This window comes from Salvelinus sp. IW2-2015, linkage group LG30 (genome assembly GCF_002910315.2).
Source record: "Salvelinus sp. IW2-2015 linkage group LG30, ASM291031v2, whole genome shotgun sequence".
Taxonomy (NCBI): domain Eukaryota; kingdom Metazoa; phylum Chordata; class Actinopteri; order Salmoniformes; family Salmonidae; genus Salvelinus; species Salvelinus sp. IW2-2015.
This window is the reverse complement of record NC_036869.1, coordinates 5,014,117-5,027,745: the sequence shown is the minus strand read 5'-3', so window position 1 is coordinate 5,027,745 and position 13,629 is coordinate 5,014,117. Positions and strand designations below refer to the sequence as shown.

At 42.4% G+C, this 13,629-nt stretch overlaps 1 protein-coding gene across 1 annotated transcript in view; it reads left to right on the top strand.

The window, feature by feature from the left end:
• LOC111954788 (CUB and sushi domain-containing protein 3-like) overlaps positions 1 to 13,629 on the top strand; it is a 53,054-nt gene that overhangs the window by 5,570 nt on the left and 33,855 nt on the right. Inside the window, exons 4-5 of the mRNA XM_023974701.3 lie at positions 1,242 to 1,415; positions 3,792 to 3,965. Of these exons, the coding sequence (XP_023830469.3) occupies positions 1,242 to 1,415; positions 3,792 to 3,965 (348 nt within the window). The remainder of the gene's footprint in view (positions 1 to 1,241; positions 1,416 to 3,791; positions 3,966 to 13,629) is intronic.

Below are 13,629 nucleotides of genomic sequence, written 5' to 3'. Positions count from 1 at the left end.
ATGTAGGAGTAGCAGGTATGCCTGGAGTGTGGTTGTAGGAGTAGCAGGTATGCCTGGAGTGTGGTTGTAGGAGTAGCAGGTATGCCTGGAGTGTGGATGTAGTAGTAGCAGGTATGCCTGGAGTGTGGATGTTGGTGGGAATAATAAATAGACCACATTGATTCTTCTGGTATAAAAAAACAAACACCTCTAACCTCCCTTTACCTTCCCCTCCTCCTCTTCTTTCCACTTCTCCCTTCCTCTCCACTCCTCCTCTCTCCCCTCATTTCCTCCCATCTTGAGGATCCCAAAAACAAAATAATATGACTCCCCTTCGGAGCTTGTGAATTCAAATAGACTTTATCACAAAAGTATGAAAGCCGAGCAGGCCCATGGACCAACTGAACTTTCCAGTCTCAGTACTCTGCTTTTATACAGTTTTACCCTTACATAACATAGTCATTCCACTTTATGTAAATTATTAATACCCTTTAGCCCTGGCCACCCTTATCTTGTTGCCTTGCTTAGTTTCCATTATTTTATTGGCTCAGACATTAGGTCATAGATTCTATTGGTGGCGTGAATTTGCAATGACACAAAAATAAACAGACATGCACACTCCTACTGCAGGTGTATGTCTGATGGTGCCGAGAACTGATTAACTAATGTTCCTGTCCAAAGGTCTTCACAAGTTCAGGCTGATATTGTCTATGTATGATCTAACCCATGTGCATGTCAGTAGCCTTCACAAGATCAGATATGGCCCAGACCAGTCAGGTCTGTGTTGGTCTACCTTGCCACATCCACATGGATTCTGCTTATGTTCTATTTTTACATGTCTAATGGTTAACTCGATGTTGATCCAGCTTTGTACATTCACATGGGTTCAGCCTTCATTCTGCTTACACGTGTCTAATAATGAACCCCATATTGATTCTGTTTCACTACTTCTGGGAAAACAGTATAGATACTGGAAAATCACCAAAGCATTGGAATTCTCCTACAATATCTCTCAGGTATTTGTTCATACCATTGGTCTGTCAGCTGGCTGATATCTCTCAGGTATTTGTTAATGCCATTGATCTGTCAGCTGGCTGATATTGTTCAGGTATTTGTTAATGACATTGGTCTGTCAGCTGGCTGATATCGTTCAGGTGTTTGTTAATGCCATTGATCTGTCAGCTGGCTGATATGTCTCAGCTGTTTAATGCCATTGGTCTGTCAGCTAGCTGATGATGCCTTTGTTATTGTCTGTGCCACAGTAATTTCCTGCGGGGACCTCCCTGGCCCGCCCAATGGGAAGAAGATTGGTACGCAGATGACCTTTGGGGCGACCGCCATCTTCATGTGCGACGCAGGGTTCATGCTGGTGGGCTCGACTGTGAGAGAATGCCTCTCCTCTGGACTGTGGAGCGGACAGGAGACCCGCTGCTTGGGTAAAATGACCAATTCATTCCCAACATTTCTGTTGTCTGTCTGTGTTTGTGTGAAACAACCAAGACAACATTCTCCAGACGCTGTGTTGCCTGTGAAATGTAGGCTATCTTTTGCCCTAAGAATGTTTCTGTTGGTGTGGAGTTATTTTGGTCTTCACCCTCTAATGAACATATGTTTATTGTGGTAAATAGCTTGACTGTCTAACTTCTCTGTGTGCTGGTGCCAAGTCTGTGGAAGCAGGGAGAAGTGTCTATTTTGGGCTTCTTTATTTTCTCTAAAACACGTCTGTGTACAGAAAATACTGTATTTCTGCGACCTGTGTGTTTAAATGAAATCTCCATCCTGTCTCTGTCTGTCTGTCTGTCTGTCTGTCTGTCTGTCTGTCTGTCTGTCTGTCTGTCTGTCTGTCTGTCTGTCTGTCTGTCTGTCTGTCTGTCTGTCGTCTGTCCTGTCTGTCTGTCTGTCTGTCTGTCTGTCTGTCTGTCTGTCTGTCTGTCTGTCTGTCTGTCTGTCTGTCTGTCTGTCTGTCTGTCTGTCTGTCTGTCTGTCTGTCTGTCTGTCTGTCTGTCTGTCTGTCTGTCTGTTAGTACAAGACTTCTCTCAACAACACACACTTTTCAAATTTAAGGGCGTTATTGGCATGGGAAACATATGTTAACATTGCCAAAGCAAGTGAAGTAGATAATAAACAAAAGTGAAATAAACAATAAAAATAAACAGTAAATATTACACTCACAGAAGTTCCAAAAGTATAAAGACATTTAAAATGTCATTATGTCTATATACAGTGTTGTAACGATGTGCTAATAGTTCAAGTACAAAAGGGAAAATATTTAAAAAAATATATGGGTTGTATTTACAATGGTGTTTTTCACTGGTTGCACTTATCTTGTGACAACAGGTCACAGGTGCTGTGATGGCACACTGGTATTTCACTCAGTAGATATGAGTTTATCAAAATGTGGTTTGTTTTTTATTATTATTTATTTGTGGATCTGTGCAATCTGAGGGATATATGTGCTTCTAATATGGTCATACATTTGACAGGAGGTTAGGAAGTGCATCTCAATTCCCACCTAATTTTGTGGGCAATGTGCACATAGCCTGTCTTCTCTTGAGAGCCAGGTCTGCCTACTGAGGCCTTTCTCAATAGCAAGGTTATGCTCACTGAGTCTGTACATAGTCAAAGCTTTCCTTAAGTTTGGGTCAGTCACAGTGGTCAGGTATTCTGCCACTGTGTACTCTCTGTTTAGGGCCAGATAGCATTCTACTGTAGTTTGCTCTGTTATTTGTTAATTACTTGACACATTGGAAATAAGTATATTTTTGTTTTCTCATCATTTGATTGGGTCTAATTGTGTTGCTGTCCTGGGGCTCTGTGTGGTCTGTTTGTGTTTGTGACAGAGCTCCAGGACCAGCTTGCTTAGGGGACTCTTCTCCCTGTTCATCTCTCTGTAGGTGATGGCTTTGTTATAGAAGGTTTGGGAATCGCTTCCTTTTAGGTGGTTGTAGAATTGAACTGCTCTTTTTTTGGATTTGGTTAATTAGTGGGTATCAACAGCATTATTTGCTGTTTTACGTTGTACACAGGGGATATGTTTGCAGAATTCTGCATGCAGAGTCTCAATCTGGTGTTTGTCCCATTTTGTGAATTCTTGATTGGTGAGCAGACCCCAGACCTCACAACCATAAAGGGCAATGAGTTCTATAACTGATTCAAGTATTTTTAGCCAGATCCTAATTGGTATGTCGAATTTTATGTTCCTTTTGATGGCATAGAATGCCCTTCTTGCCTTGTCTCTCAGATTATTCACAGCTTTGTGGAAGTTACCTGTGGCGCTGATGTTTAGGCCGAGGTATGTATAGTTTTTTGTGTGCTCTAGGGTAACAGTGTCAAGGTGGAATTTGTATTTGTGGTCCTGGCAACTGGACCTTTTTTGGAACACCATTATTTTTGCCTTACTGAGATTTACTGTCAGGGCCCAGGTCTGACAGGATATGTGCAGAAGATCTAGGTGCTGCTGTAGGCCCTCCTTGGTTGGTGACAGAAGCACCAGATCATCAGCAAACAGTAGACATTTGACTTCAGATTCTAGTAGGGTGAGGCCGGGTGCTGCAGATTGTTCTAGTGCCCTCGCCATTTTGCTTATATATATGTTGAAGAGGGTGAGGCTTAAGCTGCAGCCCTGTCTCACCCCACGGCCCTGTGGAAAGAAATGTGTTTGTTTTTTGCCTCTCTCTGAGAGTAGTTTCTTCCTCTCTCTAGCTGCTATGTGTCTGTTTCAGTGAAAACACCATCTCTCTCTCCCCCCTTCTATGTCTCCCCCTCTCCCTTTTCCTCTCTCTTAACTTTTTCCCTTTGTGTTTCTCTCCAGCGGGCCACTGTGGTATTCCAGAGACCATAGTGAATGGTCAGGTGATTGGGGAGAACTTTGGCTACAGYGAGACGGTYGTGTACCAGTGCATCCCAGGCTTCCGCCTCATCGGCTCCTCWGTGCGGATCTGCCTGCAGGACCACAACTGGTCTGGACAGCTGCCTTCCTGCGTGTGTGAGTGTCCTTCTCTCGCTCTCTGTTTTTCTCTCTTTGTTTTTCTCTTTATCTCTCTGTCTCTTTATATCTATTTGTTTCCCTGTATGTATTGCACACTTTATATCTCTCTTCATCTCTCAAGTTCTCTCACTTTTGTCGCACACCAACCACCTCTCAAGTGCTTTGAGGAACTGCCTCAGAATATCTCCAGTCTCAGTACCCATCCCACCTTTCAATACTTTTTTTTATCAGTTTTCCAATTAAGTCTTATAAGTAGTTGATTACTGAAGTCTGGATCACTTTTGTGTGGTTAATGAGTTGACGAATAATACTGTTTTAGAGTGTTAAGGGAAATAGAGAGTTGAAGTTGAGTGTGGACCTGCGTCACTACACTGACGATTCGAGTGCCCCTTCAGAGAGCTCCCTCAGGTCACAAAGATCCCTGGAATTTAAAGCATTCTCATCGTTCTCTGGCCGTTTTCATCTCAATATCAAATCATTTCTGGGTAACAATTAAGTACCTTACTGTGATTGTTTTAAATTAAAATGGTCAAAAATAAACAAAAATAGCTTATTAGCAAAGAACAATTTCTCAAACAAGAATTGTACTAGGACTGTCTGGGAGTGATCTGAGTGGGGAGGGGAAACTGAAAACTGTCTGTTATTGTCAGAGAGATGTTAAACTCTCTTTCTTATTGGTCTATTAACTAATTTACCACCTGGTGATTTTTTTAATTTTTAATTTAACATTTATTTCTCCAGGAAAAGCCCATTGAGACCCATAGTCTCTTTTTCAAGGGAGGCCTGGCCAAGAAGGCAGCAACAATCAATTCATTACATAATTAAAACATACAACAATACAATACAACAACATGATCCAGCCTAAAAAAAGCATTTACACTCCTCCGTAACAGAGTCTCCCATCAATATTTTTAATTCATTCAGTGGCACTAACATATCTAGACGAAGCATGGATTGTAGATTATTCCATGCGTRTGGTGCACAAGAAGAGAAGGCAGTCTTGCCTAATACTGTGAATGTCCTGGGTACTTTAAGTAGCAGCCACCTAGCAAACTGGGTATGGTACCTGCTGGGGTTGAAGGAGACCAGACTACAGAGGTAAAGAGTGAGTTTACCCAAAAGGGCTTTGTAGATGAACACATACAAATGTATATTTCTGCGCATATAAAGTGAGGTCCAACCTACCATGTGGTACAATGTGCAATGGTGGGTGAGTGACTTGGCATTTGTAATAAAGCTCAAGGATGCATGATAAACAAAGTCCGGTCTCTGTAAGACGAAGGAGGCTGCATGCATATACAACAAGTCACCATAATCAACTACAGAGAGAAAAGTGGCCTGAACAAGCTTCTTTCTTGCCATAAGCGGGAAGCAAGCCTTATRACGTAAATAAAACCCAATTTTAAGATCATTTAGAGTTCCATGGTCAACCTGATTATGCCTCTCACCTATGACTCTCATCAACAAAGACAGTTATTTATTTTGTTGTGTTTTATAGCTAATCATGACCGAATTATGTAGATTTCATAGAAGATATTTGTCATATAGGGTTGGTGGATGAACCACATGTCATAGTTACAGTATATACCAATAGATTAAACCATATAGTTTAAAAAAAGTATTATTATTTATTTATTTTTAACATTTACCTCTTTTTCTCCCCAATTTCGTGATATCCAATTGGTAGTTACAGTCTTGTCCCATTGCTGCAACTCCTCTACGGACTCGGGAGAGGCGAAGGTCGAGAGCCATGCATCCTCTGAAACACGACCCTGCCACACTGCTCGCTTAATCCAGAAGCCAGCCGCACCAATGTGTCGGAGGAAACACCGTCCGACTGGCGACCGAGGTCAGGTTGCAGGCGCCCGACCCACCACAAAGAGTTGCTAGAGCGCGATGGGACAAGGAAATCCCGGCCAGCCAAACCCTCCCCTAACCAAGACGGCGCTGAGCCAATTGTGCGCCGCCTCATGGGTCTCCCGGTCACGGCCGGCTGTGACACAGCCTGGGAGCTTTAAAAACAATATGTTTCTATATTCTGTTATCAAGCCATATTGCCAAAAACAATATGTTTCCTATAGGCTGTAAGCAAACCATGTATGGTCCGATAACATTGTCTCTCTCTCTCTCTCTCTCTCCGGCAGTAACCATGGTGATGATGAACCGTGTTTTTATGAAGACAATATGCTGCGTAAAGCTAGCAGCACTTTAAACAGAAATAGCTACTGGAGACATAAGAGTGTCAGGGCCATTTTCCTACTGAAATGGTAGTGGCCTTACCACCTCAACTGGCTATCACAAAGACTAGGCCTCTGGCTCACTGATGAACCATGCATCTAGGCCAACACTTCTTTATGGAAAATATGATAATATTCATTCCCTTGGCGTAGATTGTTTGTGTGTGGTGTGTGTGTGTGGTGTGTGTGTGTGTGTGTGTGTGTGTGTGTGTGTGTGTGTGTGTTGTGTGGTGTGTGTGTGTGTGTGTGTGTGTGTGTGTGTTGTGTGTGTGTGTGTGTGTGTGTGTGTGTGTGTGTGTGTGTGTGTGTGTGTGTGTGTGTGTGTGTGTGTCTGATATCTGTAGATGTGAGGTTAAGCCTCAGTTATTTTAACGTGCAATGATGAGGTTTTAAATTCCGGTTATAGACGGTGCTCAATAGAAGGGGAAATTGCTTCTGTGCAAAGAGAAACAAATTACATTTCTAATTATGCAAATGTACTGCGGTTGTTTTCCGCGAGAGAGAGGTGAGAAGGAGACAGAAGTGAGGAATCACTTTTTACAGACACTGAGACCTCCTCAGGTTATCCCTCATAGGCTTTGTGGTCCATGGGCTAGCCCATCTTTAGCTCAGTGGGCTGGTCTGAATTGTTTAGTTTTTTTGCAAAGAATTATCATTATTTGGCTAATAATGAAGGCCTCAAGGAAAATAAATGTTTAGTGTGTTAGAAATGCCGGGCCGACATCTGGTCCCTGTCAGTCCGTGAGAGAATCTTCTAGACCTCAGTGCAGAAAGAGACAGATGTGGATCTCACCTTATTTCCTGCTGCTTCAAGTTATGTTTTAACTTCTATGACATACACGAGACAGAGACTTTATATCCTACTTATCGTGCGATGCCTACAACGTTAAAACAGTGAAGAATATTAACGCATAAACATTTATTTTCACTGACAAATCACATCAATAAAAGTAAATGCAACATTGTTAATCCGGGTTCATAAAAAAACATGTATTGTCTGCAGTAGGGTAGAGAAGGCATGTTCAGACTGAGGTGACTGTACTCTGCCAGGCTGGCTGACAGAGGAAAGACCGTAAAGGATTACTGTTATCTAGTCCCCAAAATAGTGGAGAGAAGGTGTAAGTAATCTGCCGTGTCTACTAACTGCCTGTGTGCTCCTACACACGTCAAAACATGCTATGAGTAAGCACAGTGGGGCTGGGGGTTTTCACGATGTCACACACAGATTGACACACAGACGCCACACACACACCCCTGCTGTTACACACACACTTTCAATATCAGCAGCTTACTAGGGCACACACACTTGGAGTTAGGGCCTTCACACTCCAACACTCACACACTCACTTCCAGACCAACACGCGTTCACTCACCCATAGACTCAGCCCCGTAACACACTGACTTCCAGACCAACACGCGTTCACTCACCCATAGACTCAGCCCCCTAACAAGCTCCCAGTCTTACTCTCTGGGCTTTAGACTCCACCCCCCCCCCTCTCTCTCTCTCAATTCAATTTCAATTTAAGGGCGTTATTGGCATGGGAAACATATGTTAACAATGCCAAAGCAAGTGAAGTAGATAATAAACAAAAGTGAAATAAACAATAAAAATGAAAAGTAAACATTACACTCACAGATGTTCCAAAATAATAAAGACATTTCAAATGTCATATTATGTCTATATACAGTGTTGTAACAATGTGCAAATAGTTAAAGTACAAAAGGGAAAATAAATAAACATAAATATGGGTTGTATTTACAATGGTGTTTGTTCTTCACAGGTTGCCCTTTTCTTGTGGCAACAGGTCACAAATCTTGCTGCTGTGATGGCACACTGGTATTTCACCCAGTAGATATGGGAGTTTATCAAAATTGGGTTTGTTTTTGAGTTCTTTGTGGATCTGTGTAATCTGAGGGAAATATGTGCATCGAAAATGGTCATACATTTGGCAGGTGGTTAGAAAGTGCAGCTCAGGCCTCCTGACTGGTYCAGTGGTCTAAGGCACTGCATCGCAGTGCTAGCTGTACCACTAGAGATCCTGGTTCGAGTCCAGACTCTGTTGCAGCCGGCCGGGACCAGGATATCCATGGGGTGGCGCACAATTGGCCCAGCGTCGTCCGGGTTAGGGGAGGGTTTGGCCTGCAGGGATGTTTTTGTCCCATCGCGCACTAGCGACTCCTGTGGCGAGCCGGGCGCAATGCACACTGACACGGTCTCCAGGTGTACAGTGTTTCCTCTGACACATTGGTGCGGCTGGCTTCCGTATTAAGAGGGTGTTGTGTCAAGAAGCAGTGCGGCATGGCTGGGTTGTGTTTCGGAGGACGCACAGCTCTCGACTTTCGCCTCTCCCGAGCCCGTACAGGAGTTGCAGCGATGGGACGAGACTGTAACTACCAATTGGATACCCCGAAATTGGGGAGAAAAAGGAAGTGCAGCTCAGTTTCCAACCACTTTTTGTGGGCAGTGTGCACCTAGCCTGTCTTCTCTTGAGAGCCAGGTCTGACTACGGRGGCCTTTCTCAATAGCAAGGCTATGCTTACTGAGTCTGTACATAGTCTAAGCTTTCCTTAAGTTTGGGTCAGTCACAGTGGACAGGTATTCTGCCATTGTGTACTCTCTGTTTAGGGCCAAATAACATTCCAGTTTGCTCAGTTTTTTTGTAATTTTTTTCCAATGTGTCAAGTAATTATTTTTGGTTTTCTCATGATTTTGTTGGATCTAATTGTGTTGCTGTCCTGGGGCTCTGTGGGGCCTGTTTGTGTTTGTGAACAGAGCCCCAGGACCAGCTTGCTTGGGGGACTCTTCTCCCTGTTCATCTCTCTGTAGGTGATGGCTTTGTTATAGAAGGTTTGGGAATCGCTTCCTTTTAGGTGGTTGTAGAATTGAACTGCTCTTTTCTGGATTTTGATAATTAGCGGGTACCGGCCTAATTCTGCTCTGCATGCATTATTTGATCCTAATTGGTATGTTGAATTTTATATTCCTTTTGATGGCATAGAATGCCTTTCTTGCCTTGTCTCTCAGCTCATTCACAGCTGATGCTCAGGCCGAGGTATGTATAGTTTTTTGAGTGTTCTAGGGCAACGGTGTCAAGATGGAATTTGTATTTGTGGTCCTGGGGGCTGGATTTTTTMGGGAACACCATTATTTTTGTATTACTGAGATTTACTGTGATGGCCCAGGTCTGACAGAATCTGTGCAGAAGATCTACTGTAGGTGCTGCTGTTGGCCATCCTCGGTTGGTGACAGAAGCACCAGATCATCAGCAAACAATAGACATTTGATTTCAGATTCTAGTAGGGTGAGGCCGGGTGCTGCAGACTGTTCTAGTGCCCTCGCCAATTCTTTGATATATACAGTTGAAGTCGGAAGTTTACATACAACTTAGCCAAATACATTTAAACTCAGTTTTCACAATTCCTGACATTTAAATCCTAGTAAAAATTCCCTGTCTTAGGTCAGTTAGGATCACCATTTTATTTTAAGAATGTGAAATGTCAGGAATAGTTAGAAGAGAGAAATTGTAATTTTCAGCTTTTATTTCTTTCATCACATTCCCAGTGGCTCAGAGTTTACATACACTCAATTAGTATTTTGGTAGCATTGCCTTTAAATTTGTTTAACTTAGGTCAAATGTCTTCAGGTAGTTCTTCCACAAGCTTCCGCACAATAAGTTTGGGTACTTTTTGCCATCTCTCCTGACAGAGCTGGTGTAACTGAGTCAGGTTTGTAGGCTCCTTGCACGACAGCTTTTTCAGTTCTGCACAAGTTTCTACAGGTTGAGGTCAGGGCTTTGTATATGCACTCAATACTTGACTTTGTTGTCCTTAAGCCCATTTTGCCAAAACTTTGGAAGTATGCTTGGGGTCATTGTCCATTGGCAAGACCATTTTGCGACCAAGCCTTTAACTTCCTGACTGATGTTTGAGATGTTGCTTCAATATACTACATAATTTCCTTCTCATGTTGCCATTATTTGTGAAGTGCACCAGTCCTCCTGCAGCAAAGCACCCTCCACAACATGATGCTGCAACCACGTGCTTCACGGTTTGGGATGGTTGTTCTTCTGCTTGCAAGCCTCCTCCTTTTCCTCTAACATAACGTGGTCATTATGGCCAAACAGTTCTATTTTGTTTCATCAGACCCAGAGGACATTTCTCCAAAAGTACAATCTTTGTCCCCATGTGCAGTTTGTAAACCGTAGTCTGGCTTTTTTATGCGGTTTTGGAGCAGTGGCTTCTTCCTTGCTGACGGCCTTTCAGGTTATGTCGATATAGGACTCGTTTTACCTGTGTATATAGATACTTTTGTAATGTTTCTCAGCATCTTCACAGGTCCTTTGCTGTTCTGGATTGATTTGTACCTTTCGCACTAAAGTACGTTCATCTCTGGAGACAGAACGCGTCTCCTTCCTGAGCGGTATGATGGCTGCGTGGTCCTGTGGTGTTTATACTTGCGTACTATTGTTTGTACAGATGAACGTGGCACCTTCAGGCATTTGAAATTGCTCGAAGGATGAACCAGACTTGTGGAGGTCTACAATTTTTTTTTTCTGAGTCTTGGCTGATTTCTTTTGATTTTCCCATGATGTCAAGCAAAAGAGGCACTGAGTTTGAAGGTAGGCTTGAAATACATCCACAGGTACACTCCAATTGACTCAAATGATGTCAATTAGCCTATCAGAAGCTTCTAAGCCATGACATCATTTTCTGGAATTTTTCCAAGCTGTTTTAGGGCAAGTCACTTAGTGTATGTAAACTTCTGACCCACTGGAATTGTGATACAGTGAATTATAAGTGAAATAATCTGTCGGTAAACAATTGTAGGAAAAATCACTTGTATCATGCACAAAGTAGATGTCCTAACCGACTTGCCAAAACTATAGTTTGTTAACAATACATTTGTGGAGTGGTTGAAAAATGAGTTTTAATGACTCCAACCTAAGTGTATGTAAACTTCCGACTTCAACTGTATATGTTGAAGAGGGTGGGGCTTAAGCTGCATCCCTGTCTCACCCCATGGCCCTTTGGAAAGAAATTTGTATTCTTTGCCAATTTTATCCGCACACTTGTTGTTTGTGTACATGGATTTTATAATGTCTCTCTCTATCCCTATCTCTCTGCCTCTCTCTCCCTTTCTCTCTGTCCCTCTGTGTATCTCTGTCCCATCCTCTTGTCTCTCTATCTGGCTCAATCTCTGGTCTATTATCTAATTTCATAAGTCCCAGGCTCCAACTCACTGATAAAGTCCCACAGTCAGGCCCCTCTTACAGTATCCCACTTAGGCTAATGGCCCATAGCCCCATTCAAAGGCCCATAACAACTAGTTTCTCCCCTTCCAGGATCCATGCCTCCAAGACAGGATGAGAAAGGCCTCCCGATGCCTCCCAGAGCTATAGAGAGGATCACTATGAGCACTATGCCATCACTTCTGCATCGCTCGGCAAATGCCTGCAATTGAGCACAACTAATGTGGTTTGGGCCATTGGCATGAAAATGGCCGCCATCCATTGGATTAGCCATTCAGATGAGCTGCCAGACGGCCATTGAGTTTAGACCAGAGGGATCTGATGGGGAATGACACTATTTAGGGCAATAGTCCAGGATGGGGCAATAAAACAGCTCTTTGCCGTTTGTTCTCCTGAATATCAGTTTCAGAGGTGACTGAGACCATAAAAATAGAATGAGACACTCAAAATGTCCACCAGTCTACCCATGATGACTTGAATGGGGAGGTCTGTTCTATTCATTCTYGTTCTGTGATTGAGACATCCTGGCTGAACACGTGATAGTCTAGCCCCTAGCCTATTGATAACCGAGCCACACAGCTCTATTGCAGATCTTATTGGAAGCCTACTGTTTTGTCCAGTCTATTGCACAGTAAGTGAATGTGAGCTGAGGCTGCGTTCAAGCTCCACTGGTTTCTTTTTGGTTTCAATTCCCTGTTCAAGGTCTGACTATGCTATTTCTATGGTCTCAAACTCAATAGGTGTATTTTTGCAGTGAACAAATGAGCACCCAGTGGACTATTACCTGGTGGATTATAAATTAAAAGTGACCTTACCTGTTATCCATTACATATGAATCAATATGTAATGTCAATGTTACCCTTTTATACAGTACATTAGATACAGTAAGAATCACTATGTAATGTCAATGTTACCCTTTTATACAGTACATTAGATACAGTAAGAATCACTATGTAATGTCAATGTTACCCTTTTATACAGTACATTAGATACAGTAMGAATCAATATGGAATTTCAATTTCAATGTAAATTCTCTCTCTCTCTTTCTCTGTCTCACTCTCCCTCTACCCCCTCTCCTTCTCTCTCTCCCTCTTTCAATTCAATTCATTTCAATGTAAGGGCTTCATTGGCATGGGAACCATATGTTTACATTGCCAAGCAAATGAAATAGATAATAAACAAAAGTGAAATAAACAATAAAACATATTTTACATTAAACATTACACTCACAAAAGTTCCAAAAGAATAAAGACATTTCAAATGTCATATTATGTGCAAATAGTTAAAGTACAAAGGGGAAAATAAATACAGTTGAAGTTGGAAGTTTACATACACCTTAGCCAAATACATTTAAACTCAGTTTTCCACAATTTCTGACATTTAATCCAAGTAAAAATTCCCTGTTTTAGGTCAGTCAGGATAACCACTTTATTTTAAGAATGTGAAATGTCAGAATAATAGAAGAGAGAATTATTTCTTTCAGCTTTTATTTCTTTCATCACATTCCCAGTGGCTCAGAAGTTCACATACACTCAATTAGTATTTGGTAGCATTGCCTTTACATTTTTTAACTTGGGTCAAACGTTTCGGGTAGCCTTCCACAAGCTTGTCACAATAAATTGGGTGAATTTTGGCCCATTCCTCCTGACAGAGCTGGTGTAACGGAGTCATTTTTGTAGGTCTCCTTGCTCGCACACGCTTTTTCAGTTCTGCCCACAAAGTTTCTATAGGATTGAGGTCAGGGCTTTGTGATGGCCACTCCAGTACCTTTGCTTTGTTGTCCTTATGCCATTTTGCCACAACTTTGGAAGTGTGCTTGGGGTCATTGTCCATTTGGAAGACCCATTTGCGACCAAGCTTTAACTCCTAACTGATGTCTTGAGATGTTGCTTCAATATATCCACATAATTTTCCATCCTTGTGATGCCATCTATTTTGTGAAGTGGACCTGTCCCTCCTGCAGCAAAGCACAACATGATGCTGCCACCCCCGTGCTTCACGGTTGGGATGGTGTTCTTTGGCTTGCAAGCCTCCCCCTTTTTCCTCCAAACATAACGATGGTCATTATGGCCAAACAATTCTATTTTTGTTTCATCTGACCAGAGGACATTTCTCCAAAAAGTACAATCTTTGTCCCCATGTGCAGTTGTAAACCGTAGTCTGGCTTTTTTATGG